General features: G+C 40.7%; 1 protein-coding gene across 1 annotated transcript in view; it reads right to left on the bottom strand.

Moving 5' to 3' along the window:
* CDK15 (cyclin dependent kinase 15) overlaps positions 1-25,545 on the bottom strand; it is a 95,594-nt gene that overhangs the window by 25,824 nt on the left and 44,225 nt on the right. Inside the window, exon 10 of the mRNA XM_005904249.2 lies at positions 15,488-15,551. Coding sequence (XP_005904311.1) covers positions 15,488-15,551 — 64 coding nt within the window. The remainder of the gene's footprint in view (positions 1-15,487; positions 15,552-25,545) is intronic.

The raw sequence follows: 25,545 nt of genomic DNA on the forward strand, positions 1-25,545 counted from the left end.
TAGAGGAAATGGATAGATTCTTAGAAAAGTTCAACCTTCTAAGACTGAACCAGGAAGAAACAGAAATTATGAACAAGCCAATTACAAAGTCAAAACTGTGATCAAAAATCTCCCAAAAAACAAAAACCCAGGGCCAGATGGCTTCAGAATTCATAGGGGAATTCTATGAAACATTTTTCTGAAATTCTTCTAAGAAATTGCACAGGAAGAAACACTTCCAAACACATTCTACACCACAATCACCCAGATTCTGGCCACAATCACCCAGATACCAAAAGCAGGCAAAGACAACAAAAAAGTAAGTTATAGGCCAATATCACTGATAAACATAGATGCAAAAATCCTCAACAAAATTCTAGCAAACAGAATTCAACAACATGTTAAAAAGCTCATACACCATGATCAAGCTGGGTTTATTCCAGGGATGCAAGAATTCTTCAGTATATGCAAATCAATCAATGTGATACAGCATATTAACAAATTGAAAGATAAAACCATATGATCATCTCAATACATGCAGAAAAAGCCTTCAATAAAATTCAGCACCCAATTATGATTAAAACATTTCAAAAAATGGGCATAGATGGAACCTACCTCAACAGAGTAAAGGCCAGATATGATAAACCCACAGCAAACATTATTCTCAATGGTGAAAAACTAAAAGCATTCCCTCTAAGATCAGGGACAAGACAAGGGTGTCCACTCTCACCACTATTATTCAACATAGTTTTGGAAGTCCTAGCTATGACAATTAGAAGAAAAAGAAATAAAAGGAATCCAGATCGGAAAAGAAGTAAACTCTTACTGTTTGCAGATGACATGATACCATACATAGAAAACCCTGAAGAAACTATCATGAAATTACTAGAGCTAATCAGTGAAATCAGCAGTCATGGGATACAAGGTCAATACACAGAAATCACTTGCACACCTATATACTAACAATGAAAAATCAGAAAGAGAAATTAAGGAATCAATCCCATTCACCACTGCAACAACAACAAATATCTAGGAAAAAAATCTACCTAAGGAGAAAAAAGAACTACATACAAAAAATTATAAGACACTGGTGAAAGAAATCAAAGTTGACATAAACCGATGGAGAAATATTCCATGTTCCTGGGTAGGAAGAATCAATATTGTGAAAATGACTATACTACCAAATGCAATCTACAGAGTCAATGTGATTCCTATCAAATTACCAATGGCATTTTTCACAGAACTAGAACAAAAAATTTCACAATTCATATTGAAGCACAAAAGATTCCAAGTAGCCAAAGCAGTCTTGAGAAAGAAGAATGGAGCTGGAGGAATCAACCTTCCTGACTTCAGACTATACTACAAAGCTATAGTCATCAAGACAGTATGGTACTGGCATAAAAACAGAAATACAGACCAATGGAAGAAGACAGAGAACCCAGAGATAAACCCATGCACCTATGGGTACCTTATTTTTGACAAAGGAAGCAAGAATATACATTGGGGCAAAGATACACTTTTCAATAAGTGTGCTGGGAAAACTGGACAGCTACATGCAAAAGAATGAAATTAGAACACTTCTTAATGCCATACACAAAGATAAACTCAAAATGGATTAAAGACCTAAATGTAAGCCCAGAAACTATAAAACTCATAGAAAACATAAGCGGAACACTCAATGACATAAATCAAAGCAAGATCTTCTATGACCCACCTCCTAGACTAATGAAAATAAAACAAAAATAAATAAGTGGGACCTAATTAAACGTAAAAGCTTTTGCACAGCAAAGGAAACTATAGACAAGGTGAAAATACAACCCTTGGAATGGGAGAAAATAAGAGCAAAGGAAACAACTGACAAATAATTAATTTCCAAAATATACAAGCTCATACAATTCAATATCAGTAAAACAAACAATTCAATCAAAAAGTGGGAAAAACACCTAAACAGACTTTTCTCCAAAGAAGACATACAGATGGATAACAAATAAATGAAAAGATGCTTAACATCACTTATTATTAAAGAAATGAAAATCAAAACTATAATGAGATATCACTTCACCCCTGTCAGAATGGCCATCATCAAAAAGTCTACAAACAATAAATGCTAGAGACAGTGGAGAAAAGGGAACACTCTTGCATTGCTGGTGGGAATGTAAATTGATACAGCCACTATGGAAGACAGTGTGGAAATTTCTTGAAAAACTAGGAATAAAACTACCATATTACCCAGCCATCCCACTCCTAGGCATATACCCTGAGGAAACCAAAATTGAAAAAGACACATGTAACTCAATGTTCATTGCAGCACTATTTACAACAGCTAGAACATGGAAGCAACTTGGATGTCCATCAATAGATGAATGGATAAAGAAGCTGTGGTGCATATATATGCAATGGAATATTACTCAACCATAAAAATGAACGCAGTCAGTTGTAATGAGTCAGTTCTAATGAGGTGGACAAACCTAGAGCCTATTATACAGATTGAAGTAAGTCAGAAAGAGAAATATAAATATCGTATACTGATGTATATATATGGAATCTAAGAAGATGGTACTGATGAATTTATTAGCAGGGTAGCAATGGAGAAATAGACAAAGAGAACAGACCTATGGATGGGGGAGGGGGACGAGGGGAAGGGGACGAGGGAGAGAGTGAGATATAGGGAGAGAGTGAGATATAGGGAGAGAGTAACATGGAAACTTACAAACCATATGTAAAATAGATAGCCAATAGGAATTTGTTGTATGATTCAGGGAACTCAAACAGGGGCTCTGTGACAATCTAGAGGGGTGGGATGGGGAGAGAGATGGGAAGGAGGTTCCAGAGGGAGGGGACATGGGTGTACCTATGGCTGATTCTTATTGATGTTTGACAGAAAACAACAAAATTCTGTAAAGTAATTATCCTTCAATTAAAAAGTAAAGTGGCAAATAAATAAAAAAAAGCTGAACATTTTAATTTCCCAACTGAATGGAGTAAAAGTAAAATGAGGGCCCAACTGTTGCTACCACAGTAAAATAATGCATTTTTCATAAACCTTTAAGAAAGCTCATTTCACAAGTGATTCAAGTCAATAGAGGTTTGTTGGTTGGTTGATAAAATATCACCATGACCATTTGGAGCCTTAGCTCAAAGTGAAACATTTTCTAGTTACTATAGTCTTAGCACAATTACCCTACGCTTATCTTACAGCCCGGTCTACTGATCTACACCTCTGGAATTTCCCGAACCCAGTGCATTCTTAAGATACCATATATTTAGATAGTTGATAATGCTGTTAGCCTTATTTTGGTATCTCCAGCAGGAACTTTAAAGTGGCTTTGCAAAAAGTCTGTAGCTCTTCTGTTTCACCCTCAGCCTCAGCCCATATACACACACTCACACCCTCCCAACTGCTCGCCCTCCTTTCTCAGGTGGCTGGCTTAGAAATTGCCTTAGTCTTTTGCTCAAGATGTCTGAGTTTGGCTTTGCATTACCAGGCTCTCAATTCCTGTTTGAGAATCATTGGGATACCAAAAGTCAGCGCTCTCATGCAGGGCGCTACTTGGCACTTCAATTTGCATTGGAGGCTTACCACTATTCTAGAGAGAGAGAGTGAAAGTCGTTCAGTTGTGTCTGACTCTTTGCGACCCATGGACTGTCAGGGGTCATCTGACAGGTTCCTCTGTCCATGGAATTCTCCAGGCCAGAATACTGGAGTGGGTAGCCATTTCCTTTTCCAGGGGATCGTCTCAACACAGGGATCAGACCCAGGTCTCTAGCATTGGGGGTGGATTCTTTACTGTCTGAGCCACCAGGGAAGCCCTACCCACCATTCTAACCATGCATCAAAACTTTTTGTGGATTCTCTAAGAAAGTATTCCATCCTCAGAAGCCTGTTCCTAAGGTAATGGTCTATATAGCAGAAGGGGAAGCTAGGCTTTGCTCCCGGTGCGTGGATGGAGAGGGTGGAGGTGACAGAAGGTGTCAGGAGTCTCTTCTCTCCTGGAGGCAGTGCTCTGTTTAATGTCTGTCCACCTTCAAAATCGATGTTTGAGCTATAGCTTGATCATGCCATTCAGTGTTTATGGTATTTAATGATTCATCATTTGGCAACATGTATCATTTCCCCTGTAGTCTCTACAAACGTTTACGGGCCCCCACATGCAGCTGTTGTGTTCAGTGCTGGAAATGCACAGACATGGTAGTTGGTGCTCCCCCCTAATTTATGATTTTCATGGGATCATGGTCTTTGCCAGCCCCTCTGGCTCTTCTTTCTCAGCTTTCAAAGAACCCATCCCCTCTACCAGATCCTTCAGTATTGGTTCCCATGAATTCCATTGTAGTCTTTCTCTACACACTCTCCCTTGGGCAACTAAATTCACACCTGGAGTTTTAAATACCACTTTAAGCCGATGACTTCCAATTTTGTATTTCTATATTAGACCTCTATAATCACAGGCTTCTATTTCTTTCTTTCTTTTTTTTTTTTTTTGCTATGCTGAGTGGCTTGTGGGAAACTTAGCTCCCCTATCAGGGATAGAACCCGGGCCCTAAGCAGTCAGAACATGGAGTCCTTAACACTGGGTCACCAGGGAGGTCCCCACAGGCTTGTCTTTCTATTATAATAGCTTTTTAGATATCCCCACTTGGTGGTCTCACAGATAGCTTAAACTCAAAATGTTCAAACCTTATACTCATTACGTTCTCCACAATCTGTTCCTTCCCCACTTTATTTCCTGTGCCAGTAAATGGCACTATCCTTCTCTCACCCACTGGATTTCAGTTTCTCTTTCACAGGTCAAATCCAGTCAGCTACAATCTCGCCTTGACTGTACCTCCCTCTTGATTTTTAGATTTGTCCCAACATTCCTCATCCATTGCCACTGCTTTGGTTGAGACTTCCTACTTATCTTCTAGAATCTAGAGCATTGCCATACTGACTACCACCAATTTAATTCTACATATAGCCTTCCAAGCAATTTTTTCTAAAATTTAAATCCTGCCGTATCTCTTCCCTATGAACAACCATCCAATGCCTTCTCTTTGCTTATTAGTCAAATCTAATCCTTAGGATGTTTACAAATAATTTTCCAGTCTGGTTGCTGTCTACCCTTCCAGGTTAATCTCCAGCAATTGTTGTTTTAGTCACTAAGTTGTGTCTGATTCTTGTGACCTCATGAACTGTAGCCCCGCCAGGCTCCTCTGTCCGTGGGATTTCCAAGGTAAGAATACCAGAGTGGGTTGCCATTTCCTTCTCCAGGGGATCTTCCAAACCCAGGGATCAAACCTGTCTCCTGAATTAGCAAGTGGATTATTTACCAATGAGCCACCTGGGAAGCTCCAATCTCTAGCAGTAGTTGCCAAAAAGCCAACATTCTAGCTTCCCTGAGCAATTCACCTACTTTTATATTAAGTAAACCTGCTTCCCTACTCCTCTGTTGAGTTCCTTTGTCTGGAATGTCCTTCCCCTCTTGCTCACATAGAGAAAGCCCATTTCATGATTCCTGAAACCCAGTGCATGTCTCTTTCTCCCAAACAGTCCCTAGATTCCCCAGACAACCAAGGCATTTTTTCCTAGTGTTCCTAGAGGTCCTCAGGGGACCCTGTTATAGTAATAGTTGCCACATTGTATTATTTATTTGTTTCTCCCTCTAGACTGTATGCCTTGAAGGCAGGTATCAATGTCTTATTTATTTCTGAATCCTAGTCCCAGCATCTAGCATTCAATAAATATTTGTTGAACAAATGAAAAATCGATGCTTGGGTAAAAAAATAAAAAGTGAGATAAATTTACTAAACCTTATTTTTAAAATGTAAAAGTAATTCAAGACAGCCCACTTGTGATTCCCACTGTATATCTTACAGAGATCCATAATGCCAGGCACTGGCTATGGGGCTGGGGAAGGAGCCTGTTTTGAACCAGATCCAAGATACTTATGACCTTAAGGCTTTTTTCTTGAACTGGGAAGAAACACAGCAGGATGTTGCTTGGAAAAAAATTCTTTTTAACCTGCTTTCTTTCATTTGCAATTTTTCATAGTCTTAATTACTCTGAGATCATCCAGTTCCCCCAATAAAAACTAATTATTGAAATAAAATAAATTAAAGATGAGAAAACTAAAAATAAATGTAGAGACTATTAATGAAGATCAAAGTGGGCCATGTATATAAACGAATTTCACTGCCTTATTTGGGGGACAGGTTAATAAAGATGTTAATTGTAACTCCCAGGAGCTTTTGCCATACTCCAGAAGCGTGACAGCGATGAGCCTGATGGTGATTCAGACTCTGTGAACATCGTGGATTCGTTAGCTGCAGTGAGGGGTGGAGGGGTTGCCTCCTGGGGTCCCAGGGCAAGGGTTCCACTCATATTACACTCCAGAAACCTATTGCCAAGCTCACAGATTCTAAAAGCAAATCTGGGTTAAAGGACATAATCATTTGAAAATGAACATGGAAAAATGTTATTGGCTAATGTCAGCCTAGGGCATTGCTTTATTACCAAATTATATTTGTCCTTGGAAGTTATATTTGCTTATGGAATCACCTATGAGCACCAACTTGGAGTCCAACAGATTGGATATTCTGGGTCACCCTGGCCAGGTAACCCTGGGCAAGTCACATACCTCCCCAAGCCTCAGCTCTCTCATCTGTAAAGTAGAAATGATAGCACTGCCCCATCTGATAGGGCCGTAGTGAAGCCAAGTAGAATTATGTATGTAAAGTGCCTTGTCGGTCAGTTGCTCAGTCATGTCCAGCTCTTTGTGATCTTATGGACTACAGCACACCAGGCTTCCCTGTCCTTCACCATTTCCCAGAGCTTGCTCAAACTCATGTCCATCGAGTCAGTGATGCCATCCAACCATCTCATCCTCTGTTGTCTCCTTCTCCTCCTGCCTTCAATCTTTCCCAGCATCAGGGTCTTTTCCAAGGAGTTTGCTCTTCACATCATGTGGCCAAAGTATTGGAGCTTCAGCTTCAACATCAGTCCTTCCAATGAACATTTAGTGTTGATTTCTTTTAGGATGGACTGGTTGTATCTCCTTGTAGTCCAAGGGACTCACAAGAGTCTTCTCCAACATCACAGTTCAAAAGCATCAATTCTTTAATGCTCAACCTTTTTTATGGTCCAACTCTCACATCCATACATGACTACTGGAAAAACCATAGCTTTGACTAGACAGACCTTTGTTGGCAAAGTGATGTCTCTGCTTTTTAATATGCTGTCTAGATTTGTCATAGCTTTTCTTCCAAGGAGCAAGTGCCTTTTAATTTCATGGCTGCAGTCACCATCTGCAGTGATTTTGGAGCCCAAGAAAATAGAATCTGTCACTGTTTCCATTGTTTCCCCATCTATATGCCATTAAGTGATGGAACCAGATGCTGTGACTTTTGTTTTTTGAATGTTGAGTTTTCAGCCAGCTTTTTCACTCTCCTCTTTCACTTTCATCAAGAGGCTCTTTAGTTCCTCTTCACTTTCTGCCATGAGGGTGGTGTCATCTGCATATCTGAGGTTATTGATATTTCTCCTGGCAGTGTTGATTCCAGCTTATGCTCATTTTGCATGAGGTACTCTGTATATAAGTTAAATAAGCAGGGTGACAATATACAGCCTTGATGCACTCCTTTCCCAATTTGGAACCAGTCTGTTTTTCCATGTCCGGTTCTGATTGTTGCTTCTTGACCTGCATACAGGTTTCTCAGGAGGAATGAAAAGGCTAAGCCAAAGTAGAAACAATGCCCAGCTGTGGATGTGTCTTGTGGTGAAAGTAAAGTCCGATGCGGTAAAAGAACAATACTACATAGGAACCTGAAATGTTAGGTCCATGTACCATGGTAAATTGGAAGGGGTCAAACAGGAGATGGCAAGAGTGAACAGATGACCATTCTATCTACTACTATGGACAAGAATCCCGTAGAAGAAATGGAGTAGCCCTCATGGTCAACAAAAGAGTCCAAAATGCAATACTTGGGTGTAATCTCAAAAATGACAGAATGATCTTGGGTCTTTTCCAAGGCAAATCATTCAATATTACAGTAAAATGCCTAACTCATACTAACTTATACTGTCTGCTGGGGTCCATTCTGGTCAGAGAAGCACAGTTTTACACCTGAGTAAAGAGAAGCTTTCTCTCAGGTCCACACAGAGGCATTTCCTAGGTTGGGAAATGGGTCAGTCCACTGCCAAACCTTGTTCTCCTTCTGCTAACCATGTTAGCAGATAAGCAACAGTTATTTTACCCAGCAAAAGGTGAATAGTAACTTACATGTACTTCCTTGATAAAGCAGGCAGAACAAGGATTATTAGTTCAGAGGATGCAGTTGGAACTGGAACCCAGGTTTCCTCACTTCTGGTTATTGATTTCATTTAATAGATATCTATTTATTCTTATGTGACAGTTACAGGGGCAAGTGTAAGATACTAGAAACACTGGAAGTGGTCAGGTTTGCATTGCAGAAACCTTTAGTGCTCTTTCCACTGTATCAAGATTTAGGTGAAACCAACAATGACAACATGATTGCCGTCTGTGATGTAGCGGTCCTTACTGGACACCCACCAAGATAATAAGGGTCTCCAGGGGAAGAGCCCTGTGGCCACAGCATGGGCTGGCCTCTCACAGTGGTTCAGGATGAGGAGAAAAGAGCCTTCACCAGAAGGGACAGCTTTAACAGGTGCTCAGACTGACTCAGGTAGGTGTTGGAAAATTGCCGGTCAACTCTTACAGTGTGTGAATTCAGGCAGTGTTTAAGCCCAAGCAAGCAAAAATCAAATCAGTTCTGGCCTAGGAGGTGTGCCTGACATCTAGAAGGAAGTCCAGAACTCTAAGGGAGCTAAACAGAAAGAGGGGGCTTCTTAGGTGGCACTAGTGGTAAAGAACCCACTTCCCAATGCAGGAGACGTAAGAGATGTGGGTTCGATCCCTGGGTTGGGAAGATCCCCTGGAGGAGGAAATGGCAACCCACTCCGGTATTCTTGCCTGGAGAATCCCATGGACAAAAGAGCCTGGCCGGCTACAGTCCATGTGGTCACAGGGTTGGACACAACTGAGCAACTGAACACACATACAAACAGAAAGAAACAGGCATAGCATCATCTCTCACACACCTGTCATTGGGTCTAAACCCTGGCGCGTCACTGAGCAGCTGAATGAACTTCCACACTGTGTAAAAAAAAAAAAGGATGGGAACTACCTTTTAGTGGGCACTGCCTAAAAGTTAGGCATTGTGGATGTTAACTAAACTTACGGTGGTAATCATTTTGCAATATATACACATATCAAATCATTATGTTGGCTGCAAAATGAGACAGGGACATAACATAGTTAGTAGAAGGAGAACAAGGTTTGGCTTTGGATGGACCCATTTCCCAGCCTAGGAAATACTTCTGGGTGGACCTGGGAGAAAGCTGCTCTTTCCTCAGGTGTAAAACTGTGCTATTCTGACCAGCATGGACCCCAGCAGACAGTATGCTGTGCTATGCTGTGCTTAGCCTCTCTGTCTCTTTGCGACCTCATGGACTGTAGCCCACCAGGCTCCTTTGTTCATGGGGATTCTCCAGGCAAGAATACTGGAGCGGGTTGCCATGCTTTCCTCCAGGGAATCTTCGCAACCCAGGAGGAACATATTTTAAATCATAGGATCTTTCTCACTTTTACAGATTGCTGCTGCTAAGTCACTTCAGTTGTGTCCGACTCTGTGTGACCCCATAGACGGCAGCCCACCAGGCTCCTCCGTCCCTGGGATTCTCCAGGCAAGAACACTGGAGTGGGCTGCCATTTCCTTCTCCAATGCATGAAAATAAAAAGTGAAAGTGAAGTCACTCAGTCGTGTCCGACCCTCAGCGACCCCATGGATTCCAGCCTACCAGGCTCTTCTGTCCATGGGATTTTCCAGGCAGGAGTACTGGAGTGGGGTGCCATTGCCTTCTCCTTTTACACATTAGGGAACTGGAAAAGAATAACTTCCTCAAGCACCCCCAGAGGATGCCAGATGGAGCGTGGACCTGCCACTCCTGGAACTGATGCTGATAATTAAAATCTCTCTTATCAGTATCCTTCCCCTTAGTTCAGCCCACTGAGCAACTCCCTTGTCTAACAGTTCACTGAATCGAGTGGATGCGATGCACACAGCTTAGGCTGTGTTCATAGCAAACACACAAAGACCTACTGAGCCTAAAGCATGGTAGCTTTTGGTCACCGCAACACAGACAAAGACCATTTTAAACTTTTAATCATCCTCTGTCCTGTAGCGGTGTCACATGAAGTGAAGTGCTCACGCTGGATTTCAGGTCAAAAGAAAACATTCCCAGGGTGGGGCTAGATGGCTGTTTTCATGTTGTCTGATGCCAGTATTCCGTCCATGTTATTTCTTGCTTCCACCTGGTGGTCAAAAACTGAAAAAGCAGACGTACTGAAAATAACTAGGTGTCAGCAGGATCCATTTGCCTATCGTTTATAGGACATCTGAATCTGGGTCCCTGCAGGGCTTTTAGAACCGTTTTCCTGCCTTTTGATTTCTACCAAGTTCTTCCAGTGGAAAGTCTTTCCATGTGCGGCGTTCTTTCCTGGGGCTGAAAGAACCAGGATAATCCAGGATGCTTCCCTGCAGCTGAGCTCATGTCACAAATCAGGCATGATTTTCAGCAGATATTTCTTTAAAAGTTTGAAGGCCTCTGTGGATTCTATTCCCTTCTCAACAGGAACAGGCATCAAAGAGACAGGAATAAAATGCTTTGCACGCACATCAGGAACTAATTGCCAATTTGGCAAATGCATTGACTAATGTCATGCACTGTTATTTCTAAATCCTCTCCTGTCCTTGACCCCCAGTATCTAGATGTAAACTTGGAACCATTAGTGGAGAAGGATAAAGTCTTCTGGTGCCTCAAATGGAATTGAGAGGGATTTAAACTAGGCGCTTTTGAGCGTGGTGAAATGAACCCAGCAGTACATTAATGCTAGGATTTGAGCTCACACAGCGTGAGCGCTTTCAAAAACCGTGTTTAAGGAAGCAAACAGAGCCACGACAGACCCTTTCAGGGGAGCAAAAGGAGTTGGATGAAACAATCAATGACACATTAAAAAACCACAACTGGGCTGCAATCATGTGGGCAGGAAAAAAAAAGTTTTTCTTTATCACAGGATCTTTGCATCTAATGAGATGGTGACTGGACAAGGTCCAGAGGAGTAAGGCCTCCGTTTACTTTACCTAAGAAATGTCTAAATATTTAGTTGATTCTCTTAAAAGCCTTATGTGAGCCTCTAGCAAACTGGTCTTTAAGGTATGATCTTATTGGCTCTATACTGCCATTGGCAGAGCTTTTTAAAGGGAATTTGGAAAAGTCAGAAGATATTACCACTGAAAGTACAAATGTTAACTTTTCTTTTTCTCTCAAAATTAACTCTTTTTAATGTCCTCCAAATATTTAATTTAGGACCAATACCTTGCCAGTCAATACTTTCTCTTAATTATTCCTGAAAGGTTCATCTGTTCCTCGCTGTTGTTATTTTAGTTGCTAAGTCATGTCCACACTTTTGCAACTCCATGGACTATAGCCCACCAGGCTCCTCTGTCCATGGGATTCTTCAGGCAAGAATATAGGAGTGGGTTGCCATTTCCTTCTCCAGGGGTCTTCCTGACCCAGGGATCTCTACCCCTTTCGTACATTTTATTTTTACCGGGTCCAGTTGGGCCCAATGTGCTTGAGGCTAAAAACAGGAGGGGTATTTTCTTGGGAGCCGGAGGGGAAGCTAAGAGGCCTGAGAAAGCTCTGTAAGAATGTCTATAGGGGTCCACCCTTTAAATTCACACTACTGTTGCATTGGCAGACTTCAGTCAAGCCCAATATCCAGTTTGCGTTAAGCTTCTGGGATCCTCTGTGTCAAAAACCCAGTGCATCCCAGACATGGCATCAATTGGGGCTTTAACCTTTTTTAGACTTTCTCCAGCATGCCTTCTTTATCATTGCTTCCTGTGGACTCTTACTAAGGGTCACTGAACTTCTCCCCTCCCCCCCTGCAGGAGGCCGGCACAGACCCCTGTTCCCGCCAGTTTGATTAATGTGTCTTGGCTGATTGTGTGCAAGATGGCAGGCCTTTAGCAAGTGTGACCAGTTTATTGTTCAGCCAATCACAGGCGCCTCAGTTAGCATGTGAAAAGGGGGTGTGTTGCTGGGGAGGGTGAGTGTTCTGGCGGCTGAGTCAAAGGAGGAGCGTTTTGGGGGGTCACGGAGCAACACCCACTTCTTTGAGGGGATGTTACTATGCTCTACTAAACCTGTAAACCTCTTACTCAAAGCACTTTTTTCTTCCTCCCTCTTTTTTCAAGGAGATCTTTTTTTCCCATGGTGCAAGCAAGGCAAGACACTGGCTACTCTGCAGATGGAGTTCACGTTCCAGGGTTTTTAATATTTCACTTTTATATTTCTGTTAGAGAATGATCCTGCTGAGAGTCTGGGAATCCGTGCTCGTCAGAACCCCTTCACTGACACTTGGATATATTGCTCTGAAAGCTATCCCAGGAGAAAAGATTAAACAAAAAAAGCCTACTTTTCAAAGCCTACTTCTCAATCTGCCCACATCAAAATAAGACAACTGGCCCTTTGAAGTGGAAGACACGGAGTTCTCAGCCAGCTTGCTTAAAATGGGGGGTGGGGTGGGGGAGAGAAGGAAGGAAAGAAAGAAGGAAAGAAAGGCTAGGGTATAAAATTATATACCTCTCTTTCCTCGGCCAGATTTAATCTGGCAAGGGAGTCTGAATTGATGGTGAGAAAACTGACAACCTGCTTATCAGCACCCCAAGAAAAGAGGTAACTGGTCAGAGAAACCTGTCCAGCTGGGTCAGTACAAGGTGTTTTTTAAAAAACCTGTATAAACAGAAACTGTGTTGTTCATACATAGTCCGGACAAGGTCTGGAAAGGGCAGAGTGGATACAAATGGACACTGGATGGCTCTCTAGGCTCTGAGCTCTCCAGCTCCCTCAGAGTGATCGTACTGCTGAATTCAAAGCTTGGGGGCCTATGGAATGAAAAGGAAAGGAATGGAAATCTCATCAAGAACAGTGTTAACAGTTCTCTGTGATGTTTATCTGGCTCCCATCCCCTCTTCTGGTCCCTTAATCACTGGAGCTCAAGTGCCTGCAAGTAGCAGCAATGGCTTGGGGATGGAGGTAGGAGGGGTATGTCTTGAAGGGACTTCTTAATTCACATAAGGGGATGTTCTTGGAACACATAAGGGTGGTTGTTTTAAAACATACTCCTTATGATTGAGCTATCAATAGTACTGACTGCACGCTCAGGATATGCTGGACTTCTAAGATTTATAAGCTCAGGTTTACACATCTTGGCTATGACTAAGGTTACAATTTGCTTCCCTCCATAAGCCTAGCCGGGCCCATGGTCTATACACTGTCCAAGCCCATGGAAGTGGGGTTTGCAAATGAACACCCTCTCATAAGCTGAGCTGGTGAAAGACTGTGGTTGAGTGACTACAAACCCAACCTCTTAGAGATCCAAGAATGTGCCAAATTCATCTATGCAGGCCCAGCATATAACACAATGCCTGGCAGATAGTAGGTGCTCAAAACTTTTTGACTTATTTGAATTAAATTGAATCCTTACTAGAAAAACAATGCAAAGTATGAACCCTATTGATGTTGGGCCTGGAGAATTTTCTTCATAAATAAAAAATTGCATATTACTTTGAAATGACAGCAAAATGAAAAATGCAACATATTTCTCGCTGGTTTATTGGAACCCAGTTATCTTATCTAGTACAGAATCTGGCAGGAAAGCATGTTGGACAAGTTCCTTTCATTATTGTTCTCACCAAGGATCACTGTTTATTGCTGGAATCAACCTGAAACCCAAATAGTTCAAGTTTGAGGGAATAGCATATGCTCACCGTGGCAGCTTTGTGTTGAGATCATTCCAATTATTTTCTACAACCCATCTGTGACCCTAAACTTCTGCCTGCACCTACTTTAGGAAGCTGAGGGGTCCCATTTTCACCTGGAGAGCAGAGTAGGTAGGGAGGGGTGCAGGCAGGGTGGAAAAAGATGAGACCCAGTTCTCCTAGAAACTGAAGCACCTGGAGATAGGCTTTATTGTCAACTGGACCATCATCTCTATGAGAAGCCTGGTCTTTTTTCTCTCGGTCTCAGACCAAATGGAAAAGGCATTATTCCAAGCCCTGAGGTGAGAGAGTGACATTTTTCTCAAGTGCTAATTAGAAATGGCAAACTATTTGTAATTATCCAAACCCCATCTAACAATGCATATAGATCATTCACAAAGCAACTGAAATGATTTTAGAGTTGGTCTTTAGCTGCTGTAGGTGTTCCATAATCTTAGTCAGTTCAAGATGACTGAACCCTATATACAGCTGTTTGAGTAAAAGTATTAGATGCTGGAGGAATAAAAGAAAATTAGCCTTCTATGTCTTTTGTTTTCCACTTTAATTGCCTTTTAAATTTTCTTACAATTTCTTACTCTCATAAAAACCCCCTCATACCAAAGTTAGTAATACAACAATTTGGGGAAATTCCATTTTTAGTTTTGGGACAATGGAAGGATATAAAGACTGGAAAATCAAACTTGGGCCACATTCTCCCTAATTGTGTACATATCTGAAAGTGAAAGTGAAAGTCATTCAGTCATGTCTGACTTTTTGCAACCCCATGGACTATACAGTTCATGGAATTCTCCAGGCCAGAATACTGGAGTGGGTAGTCTTTACCTTCTCCAGGGGATCTTCCCAACCCAGGGATCAAACCCAGGTCTCCCACACTATACATATCTACCTCCCCTTTAATCCTGCCTGCGAGAGTCCAGCTCTGGTATGGCCATGATGTGGTCCTTCATCCTATAGCTCATTGCTTGCCTTCTCTCTTTTGTTTCAATGTCCTTGAAGTGACAACTAGGTAATCTGACTTCTCTGGCATGTCCTTGGGACCATTTCTCAAAAACATCCCCCTTGGAATACTTGCAACACTTCCAAATCCACCCCCAGGAGCCAGTCTTGGAGGGCCAAATATGGGACAGAAAATGACAAAGTGTTAGGTCTAGAGACAATGGATGAACTCTTGTATAATCTAGAAACATCTTACCTGGCCTGTCCTAGGCCCAGGGAGCCTCTGCTTCCCCTATAGCTTTCTTTTTATACTTTATGAAGTACAATAATCTAGCAAATAGACTCAATGATAGTCATTGGGCTCAAAAATGAGACCTTCTTTTGAGTTTTCCATTTAAACCATTGGGTGTTTGGAAATGGATGTGGAGTCCACAGTAATAGTCATTCCCAATTTTTATTCCACTTGTTACTTGTGTTTTACAGAGTTGGAAAACTGATCTAACCTCAACTACTATTTCAATGTTTTCCTCATAAAAAGATTAGTCAGGGAATATAAGAGTCTAAATATCTGTCTACACTGTTAACAATTAAAGGAAAATACCTTGTCTGTGTGGCCAGTGCTCTTACACTGATAACTCACAGATCTTTTGGAAGCTCAAATCAGTATTACCTGGGTTGTAGTTAGGTAGCTTGGAAACTCCAGGCCAGGTATCCTCTGTAGGGACTCCCAGCACCTATATAAAGACAAAGATGCGGGGAGAGATGAAGTGGATGGAGCAGGTGTGGAGACATGGAGGACACATCGGGGAGGAACAGGGAAAAACTGGATGTATATCACATTGTGCCAGCTGATGTGTACAAGAAAGAAATTTTAGTGTTTCCAACATTTGTAGTTTCCCAGGCAAAATTGCAGTATATTTCCATTGTCCTGTGTGTCAACTTGTTAACTTGACTGGACTAAAGGATGCCCAAGACAGTCGATAAAACATTATTTCTGAGTGTGATTGTGAGGGTGTTTCTGGAAGAGATTAGTATTTGAATCAGTAGACGGAATAAAGAGAACTGCCCTCACCAATTTGGGTGGCATCATCTAATCGGTAGAGGGCCTGAATAGAACAAAAGAGTGGAGGAAGCACAAATTTTTTGTCTCTCTTTTTGAGCTGGGACATCCATCTTCTCTTGCCTTTGGAGCTCCTAGTTCTCTGGTCTTCAGATTCTGGGACTTATACCAGTGGCCCCCTTAAACTGACTTATACCAGCAGCTTTCCTGGTTTTCCAGCTTGCAGAGGACATATCTCAGCCTCCATGAAATCACATGAGCCAATTCCCATAATAAATCACTATATATATATATATATATATATATATAAAAATATGTATATAAATATAAAATATCATGGAATTGGCTCTTGTGTATACACACACACACACACACACACACACACACACACCCCTCCATATCTCCCATTAGTTCTGTTTCTGTGGAGAACCCTGACTAATACAGATCATATAACCTTACTTAAAGTCATATTCTCATCCCTAAATATCTACAGGCATACCTCAGAGATATTTTGGGTTTAATTCCAGACCACAGCAATAAAGCTAATACTGTAATAATGTGAATCACACAAATTTTTTGGTTTCCCAGTATATATAAAAGTTATGTTTACACTATACTATGGTCTATTAAGTGTGTAACAGAACAATGTGCATACCTTAATTTAAAAACCAATGTACATACCTTAATTTTAAAAATGCTTCCTTGCTAAAAAATTGCTATCCATCATCTGACAAGACAGCGTTGCTGCAAACCTTCAATTTGTTTTAAAAAAGCAATGTCTGCAAAGTGCAATAAAGTAGAGCGCAATAAAACGAAGTTTGCCTACTGTATGTAGTGCATGATCACCATACATTGGGATGCTATCTTTGGAGTTGGAAATACAGAAAGACGTGAGTGGCAAAGTGTCCCTTTCCCTTACATCAGATAACTCTCTGTATATATATATATATCTCAACAGGAGACATTTGACAGTTTAAATTATGCCTCAGCATGGGCATTCAGCTGTTCACCAATGTGCTCAAATTAAAAAGGATTCAGATTACTGACCTTTAGGCAGTGGAATGTTGGCTAAAAATGATCCGAAACCTAACTCTAGTCTTTTCTACTGAATTCATCTTATCTGCTTCTTTTCTCTGTGGCCCAGCAGTTTGGAATATAGTGTTTGGTTTTTAACTGGTGGATCATAATAGTAACAACATTGCTTGAAAAAGAGCTCACTTATGCTTTGGATTACTAAACTGAAGCTTTACTTTTTAATTACTAAGAAAAGAAAAATCTTTTAGAATTTAAGTCAAAATACTTCAGATTTTAAATGACTCTGTTACTCTGAGTTCCCTTGTAGACAAAACCGTACCATTCTTTTAAGATAATCATAAATGCTCAATGTCAGTTGGGAGCTAGAATAATATTGTTTTTGTGAAATACTAATGAAACATTAGTAGCTTTCATACACCACTACAATATAGCTCTTCTGGGAAGCATACCTCAATACAAGCATCTCTCATAGAAGAAGCCTAGTGAATCCATTTGTAAAATGCTGGAGACAGATGCTGGCCCAATTGTTATGGCAGGAAATCAACTGCCCAACAATGACTAATTTCCTACTCCAGGTGATCTTACCAATGAACCTGTGTCTCTTGTGTCTCTTGCACTGGCAGGTAGATTCTTTATCATTGCACCATCTGGGAAGCCTCGACTGATGAAAATTGATGAGGAATCTGGAAGCCTCTTAATAACCACCAGTTAGCTGAGTAGGACTCTGGCTGACAAGTATACTTTGTGGTGCCTGTTAAGCTTGTCCTCAAACAAAAGATACCAAAGTGCCATTTTCCCTCATATAATAATAATAATAATAATAATAATAATAATAATAATAAATCAAGCCACCCAGTAGAAGCTTCTTTCTTTGATCCATTCCCTAAACAAATTGAAAAGCTACTGAGAGGATTGTGAGCTTTTCCTATCAGCCACCCCGAGCCAGAGGGAACACTGAGAATCCTGGAATCCATTTTGAAAAACCAACTGGACTAATTCTTCTTTTGTGGGAGAGGGCCAAAGGATGGGGAGTTAATTCTTCTTTGCTAAACTGCCATCTTATGTATTTGCACAGATGTGTGTGTAAACAAGTGGGCAGAATGATTCACAAATACCCCTACATCTCTGTTGCCTAGCAAGAAAATGACAAGAAAGCAAAGATAATGAAGAGAAAGCAATAAAGGAAATAAAAATGACCACATCCATATTTTCTCTAAGGCAAAAGTTACCAGAATTGTTGGCTACTTTGTATTATTGTGTAATTAAAGCCAACAATGGATACCAACAATTTTAGAAGATTGTGCTAAAAGCTTTAAGCTTTGAGATTTTAAAAGTTTAAACAAAAATTCAATATCCTTTATTTGGAAATTTGATGCTCAGTTTTTATTTGAAAATTATTGAGTTCATTTTCACTTGAGAAAATTACTAAATCTCCACTTCACTGACTGGGAAACTGAAAACCAAAAATAGTTGATTTACTCTCTCCCTGAAGGCTCTTAAAAGGCAGTTAGTGAGTGCTATGTTTGAAACCACAGTGGGCTGCAGAGGCTGTTTTCTGCCTTTGTTGAAATGGAAACTGAAGGCATTTTGATTAATGGCTTTAAAGTCTGCATAGTTTATTTTATTTGGATTTTAGAGCTACATCCGGTATTATTTGCTAAAAATATTTATTGAAAGAATTAGATTTCTAAAAAATTGATCAAAAATTAATAACAGCCATTCAGGTGTAAACACACACACACATACACACCTAGGGGTATTTCAGAAAGATGATAAGTAAAGATTCAGGACTTCTCAAGAATGAGATCTCAGAATACATGTAAAGAAAAGTTGTGATTAGAGGTTGGGAGATACCCACTAGTCCCTACATCAAATATCACAGAGCCTGAAGCAGCTTTCCTTTTTTGTCTATGTACACCATTTTTAGTAAAACACACTTCAGGAGCCATTTGTAGTGTTCGAATTTCCAAACTACTTGGGATGTAACAGTATAATAGACAACACACTGATGAATATGGTTCTTCCTTGTTCTCAGAGCATGAAACTATAGATGTGGTAACAAAACTGGGGTCTCTACCTGCTTGGACAGAAGAAGGGGGGAAATGAGACATAATGAATCTGACCTCCTGGTGCCCAGTAAGGAGAGCTAAGCAATATGGAACTATCTCCTCATCAGTACAGTCTGAAGCTCAACAATGAGCTGCTGCTGTTGCTGAAAGTGAAGTCAATCAGTCGTGTCTGACTCTTCGTGACCCCCATGGGATTTTCCAGGCAAGAGTACTGGAGTGCAACAATGAGCTAGGCAAGTCTATAAGCTTGAGAAATAACTTCAGAAGTGGAGGAGGGGGAGACTTAATAAACAGAGAAGAACGTTATGATTAAAAATGATAGGTGCTACAATAGTCTCATAACACTTTGTTCAAAGAGGTCACAAGTTCAGGAGTCAGAAAACCAAATACACTAGAAGACACTAAAGACCCAAGAAGTTAGGTTGTGAGGCTTGCTTTACCTCCTAACCTAAAGTTAGAGCTGAGTTCTGAACTCGCGACTCTAACATCATGCCAGTGTTATTTCTAATGTGTTTACTTGTTTTAAATGTGTAATGAGTTGTCATAAATGTCAAAATAAAGTCCTTCTGATTTATTGCAGTGTGATAAGCATAATGTTAGACATGAACATGGCTTCCTGGGTAAGACCTGTTGGACCCATTTGTTAAGATGTGCTTGCTTTGGTTGCATCACTCATGTTTGGGTATTTTATGTCCAGATACAAGTCCAAACTTCTCACTTACCGAGTTATTAATACCTAAAACATCCTTCACATGGTCAGGGACAGTCACCAAGACCAGTCCTGGAAACCTGAGCCAATAACTAGAAAACCATCAGATTCTGGGAAGTGTCGTAACTCATTCTTTGTGTTCTATGATTTCTAAAGGCTGCACTAAATGCAAAGAACTATAAAATGATTGCTTTAAGAACACAATCATTTAAAAATAGGAAGTAATGTTTTAAAAAACCAATTTATATACAACTTTTCAAATATCCTAATGGCATACCTTATCTCACTATTATAATTGTTGTTAACTATCTAGTTATACATACATCTTTTGCATCTATACATAGTTCATGTTTGTTTTGCATGTATTTACTTATATACCACCCATCACCCCACCTAGACTGAACAACAGTTGAAAGCACAGATTATGCGTTTTTCCTATTCTTTCCATTTTTCCAATGTTTTGTAACATCTTATAAGATAATGAGTACCCAATGATATTGCTTCCTGATTAAATGAATAGGAAAAACTTTTCAAGTGTGTAAAAGATCACTTTTACAGGGTCAGACGGAGAAGGCAATGGCACCCCACTCCAGTACTCTTGCCTGGAAAATCCCATGGATGGAGGAGCCTAGTGGGCTGCAGTCCATGGGGTCGCGAAGAGTCGGACACAACTGAGCAACTTCACTCTCACTTTTCACTTTCATGCATTGGAGAAGGAAATGGCAACCTACTCCAGTGTTCTTGCCTGGAGAATCCCAGGGACGGGGGAGCCTGGTGGGCTGTCGTCTATGGGGTCACACAGAGTAGGACACGACTGAAGCGACTTAGCAGCAGCAGCTGCACAGGGTCAGATCTAGGCAGGGTTAATTCTGCTTCCTCTAATGTGGACAAGAAACTAACAGAGAGAATAGAACAATTAGGTTAAATATTAGGAAATGCCTGTCAACAGTTGGGTTGGTCTTTGAAACATCACTATGATGTTTGTGAAATTATGAAAATAATTTCTGAGAGAGAAAGAGAAAGACAGCAAACATTTGTTGAGCACGTAGGGCACGTGGTGCTTGTTACTCACGTGCTCTTTTAAAATTCTCAAAGCAAGGTTATAAAATCATTATCACCAGCCCCATGTAACAGAAGAGGAAACTGAAGCTCAGAGGGACTATATAACTTGCACACATTCATTTAGCTGAAAAATGGCTAGAATTCAAATGTGCAACTTAAAAGCTGTTATTTACATTAGGCTACCTCCAGTATGAAAAGGCAAAATGATAGGATACTGAAAAAGGAACTCCCCAGGTCGGTAGGTGCCCAATATGCTACTGGAGATCAGTGGAGAAATAACTCCAAAAAGAATGAAGGGATGGAGCCAAAGCAAAAACAACACCCAATTGTGGATGTGACTGGTGATAGAAGCAAGGTCCGGTGCTGTAAAGAGCAATATTACATAGGAACCTGGAATGTCAGGTCCATGAATCAAGGTAAATTGAAAGTAGTCAAACAGGAGATGGCAAGAGTGAATGTTGACATTCTAGGAATCAGCAAACTAAAATGGACTGGAATGGGTGAATTTAACTCAGATGACCATTATATCTACTACTGTGGGCAGGAATCCCTTAGAAGAAATGGAGTAGCCATCATGGTCAACAAAATAGTCTGAAATGGAGTACTTGGATGCAATCTCAAAAACGACAGAATGATCTCTGTTCATTTCCAAGACAAATCATTCAATATGACAGTAATCCAAGTCTATGCTCCAACCAGTAACAGTGAAGAAGCTGATGTTGAATGATTCTATGAAGACCTATAAGACCTTTTAGAACTAACACCCAAAACGATGTCCTTTTCATTATAGGTGACTGGAATGCAAAGGTAGGAAGTCAAGAAACACCTGGGGTAATAGGCAAATTTGGCCTTGGAATACGGAATGCAGCAGGGCAAAGGCTAATAGAGTTTTGCCAAGAGAACACACTGGTCATAGAAGACACCCTCTTCCAACAACACAAGAGAAGACTCTACATATGGACATCACCAGATGGTCAACACCAAAATCAGATTGATTATATTCTTTGCAGCCAAAGATGGAGAAGCTCTATACAGTCAGCAAAAATAAGACCGGGAACTGACTGTGGATCAGATACTTATTGCCAAATTCAGACTTAAATTGAGGAAAGTAGGGAAAACCACTAGACCATTCAGGTATGCCCTAAATCAAATTCCTTATGATTATTCAGTGGAAGTGAGAAATAGATCTAAGGGACTAGATCTGATAGAGACAGTGCCTGATGAACCATGGATGGAGGTTCATGACATTGTACAGGAGACAGGGATCAAGACCATCCCCATGGAAAAGAAATGCAAAAAAGCAAAATGGCTGTCTGGGGAGGCCTTACAAATAGCTGTGAAAAGAAGACAAGAGAAAAGCAAAGGAGAAAAGGAAAGATATAAACATCTGAATGCAGAATTTCAAAGAATAGCAAGGAGAGATAAGACAGCTTTCCTCAGCAATCAATGCAAAGAAATAGAGGAAAACAACAGAATGGGAAAGACTAGAGATCTCTTCAAGAAAATTAGAGATACCAAGGGAACATTTCATGCAGAGATGGGCTTGATAAAGGACAGAAATGGTATGGACCTAACAGAAGCAGAAGATATTAAGAAGAAGTGGCAAGAATACACAGAACTGTACAAAAAAGATCTTCACGACCAAGATAATCATGATGGTGTGATCACTCACCTAGAGCCAGACATCCTGGAATGTGAAGTCAAGTGGGCCTTAGAAAGCATCACTACGAACAAAGCTAGTGGAGGTGAGGGAATTCCAGTTGAGCTATTTCAAATCCTGGAAGATGATGCTGTGAAAGTGCTGCACTCAATATGCCAGCAAATTTGGAAAACTCAGCAGTGGCCCCAAGACTGGAAAAGGTCAGTTTTCATTCCAATCCGAAAGAAAGGCAATGCCAAAGAATGCTCAATCTACCACACAATTGCACTCATCTCACACGCTAGTAAAGTAATGCTCAAAATTCTCCAAGCCAGGCTTCAGCAAGACATGAACTGTGAACTTCCAGATGTTCAAGCTGGTTTTAGAAAAGGCAGAGGAATCAGAGATCAAATTGCCAACATCCAATGGATCATGGAAAAAGCAAGAGAGTTTCAGAAAAATATCTATTTCTGCTTTATTGACTGTGCCAAGCCTTTGACTGTGAGGATCATGACAAACTGTGGAAAATTCTGAAAGAGATGGGAATACCAGACCACCTGACCTGCCTCTTGAGAAACCTTTATGCAGGTCAGGAAGCAACAGTTAGAACTGGACATGGAACAACAGACTGGTTCCAAACAGGAAAAGGAGTACGTCAAGGCTGTACATTGTCACCCTGTTTATTTAACTTATATGCAGAGTACATCATGAGAAACACTGGACTGGAAGAAACACAAGCTGGAATCAAGATTGCCGGGAGAAATATCAATAACCTCAGATATGCAGATGACACCACCTTTATGGCAGAAAGTGAAGAGGAACTCAAAAGCCTCTTGATGAAAGTGAAAGAGGAGACTGAAAAAGTTGGCTTAAAGCTCAACATTCAGAAAACAAAGATCATGGCATCCGGTCCCACCACTTCATGGGAAATAGATGGGGAAACAGTGGAAACAGTGTCAGACTTTATTTTTCTGGGCTTCAAAATCACTACAGATGGTGACTGCAGCCATGAAATTAAAAGACGCTTACTCCTTGGAAGGAAAGTTATGACCAACCTAGATAGCATATTCAAAAACAGAGACGTTACTTTGCCAACAAAGGTTCGTCTAGTCAAGGCTATGCTTTTTCCTGTGGTCATTATGGATGTGAGAGTTGGACTATGAAGAAGGCTGAGCACCGAAGAATTGATGCTTTTGAACTGTGGTGTTGGAGAAGACTCTTGAGAGTCCCTTGGACTGCAAGGAGATCCAACCAGTCCATTCTGAAGGAGATCAGCCCTGGGATTTCTTTGGAAGGAATGATGCTAAAGCTGAAACTCCAGTACTTTGGCCACCTCATGCGAAGAGTTGACTCATTGGAAAAGACTCTGATGCTAGGAGGGATTAGGGACAAGAGGAGAAGGGGACGACAGAGGATGAGATGGCCGGACGGCATCACCGACTCGGGGCACATGAGTTTGGGTGAACTCCAGGAATTGGTGATGGACAGGGAGGCCTGGTATGCTGCGATTCATGGGTTGCAAAGGGTCGGACATGACTGAGCAACTGAACTGAACTGAACTGAACTGAACTGAACCTCCAGCTTAGATGATGTTATGGAATCCAGTAATAATTTTTGAAGGTAGCATTCATCAGTAGCGTTTATCAGTCTTGCAGGGAAAAATTTTTTTAACTTCTTTTTTTTCTTTATTTTATTTTTTAACTTTACAATATTGTATTGGTCTTGCCATATATCAACATGAATCCACCACAGGTATACACGTGTTCCCCATCCTGAACCCTCCTCCCTCTTCCCTTCCCGTACCATCCCTCTGGGTCATCCCAGTGCACCAAGCATCCAGTATTGTGCATCGATCCTGGACTGGCGACTCGTTTCGTATATGATATTATACATGTTTCAGTGCCATTCTCCCAAATCATCCCACCATCTCCCTCTCCCACAGAGTCCAAAAAACTGTTCTATACATCAGTGCCTCTTTTGCTGTCTCGTATACAGGGTTATTGTTACCATCTTTCTAAATTCCATATATATGCATTAGTATACTGTATTGGTGTTTTTCTTTCTGGCTTACTTCACTCTGTATAATAGGCTCCAGTTTCATCCACCTCATTAGAACTGATTCAAATGTATTCTTTTTAATGGCTGAGTAATACTCCATTGTGTATATGTACCACAACTTTCTTATCCATTCATCTGCTGATGGACATCTAGGTTGCTTCCATGACCTGGCTATTATAAACAGTGCTTGCGGGGAAATTTTGAGGAAGAAAAATCTTTTGGCTTGAAATTTTTTTTAGTGTGTGAGTGTTTCCCAATTTGTCCTGTGTTCCTCCATTATATCCTCCGTGTTTCCAAAAGAAAGCTTAATGGCAGTGATTAATCTCTATAAAACATCTGAATTTCACAAAGGACATTCTATTTTAGTGTTCACAACACACTGTGTTTTCTGGGTCATGAATCTGTGGCACTAGACTGGTTTGCACAGAATATCTTCAAAAATGTGAGTCATTGTCCCTCCAGACACTAGCAACTAACTCTTCCCTTTTCCTAAAAGTTTCCTGAGGATTATCTTCACCTTCATGTTGTAAAATTCAACTTAAAAAAATGATATAAGTGTTTTTTACATGGGCTTTTACAAATATTTATTTATTTATTTTTATTTGGCTGTGCCAGGTCTCAGTTGCAGCACAACGGATCTTTTGTTGTGGCATGTGATATCTAATTCCCTGAACAGGGATCAAACCTGGGCTCCCTGTGTTGGAAGTACAGGGTCTTAGCCACTGGACCACCAGGGAAATCCCCAGCTTTTTAAAATTTTTAATAAATGAAGGACTCCGCAGTGGAAACATAATTCAAAAATGAAATTTTATATTATTCCTGCAAGGCAAAATGTTTGATGACATTAAGTCAAAATCACAAAGAGTTTGAGAAAAGATAAGTTTCCTCACCTGCACACAAAAATCCCACTTTGCATTATTTCCCCAGATACCTGATTGGGAGGCTGTTAGCAAGAATGCTCTAGATGCTTGCTTGAAACAAGCAAACTTAAAGGAATCCGAATCCAGGATACAAGGAATACCCTACCCACCCCAGTTTAAAGTACTTGATACATGCTACAATATGGATGGATCTTGAAAACATTATGCTAAGTGAA

Source organism: Bos mutus, chromosome 2 (genome assembly GCF_027580195.1).
Source record: "Bos mutus isolate GX-2022 chromosome 2, NWIPB_WYAK_1.1, whole genome shotgun sequence".
NCBI lineage: Eukaryota > Metazoa > Chordata > Mammalia > Artiodactyla > Bovidae > Bos > Bos mutus.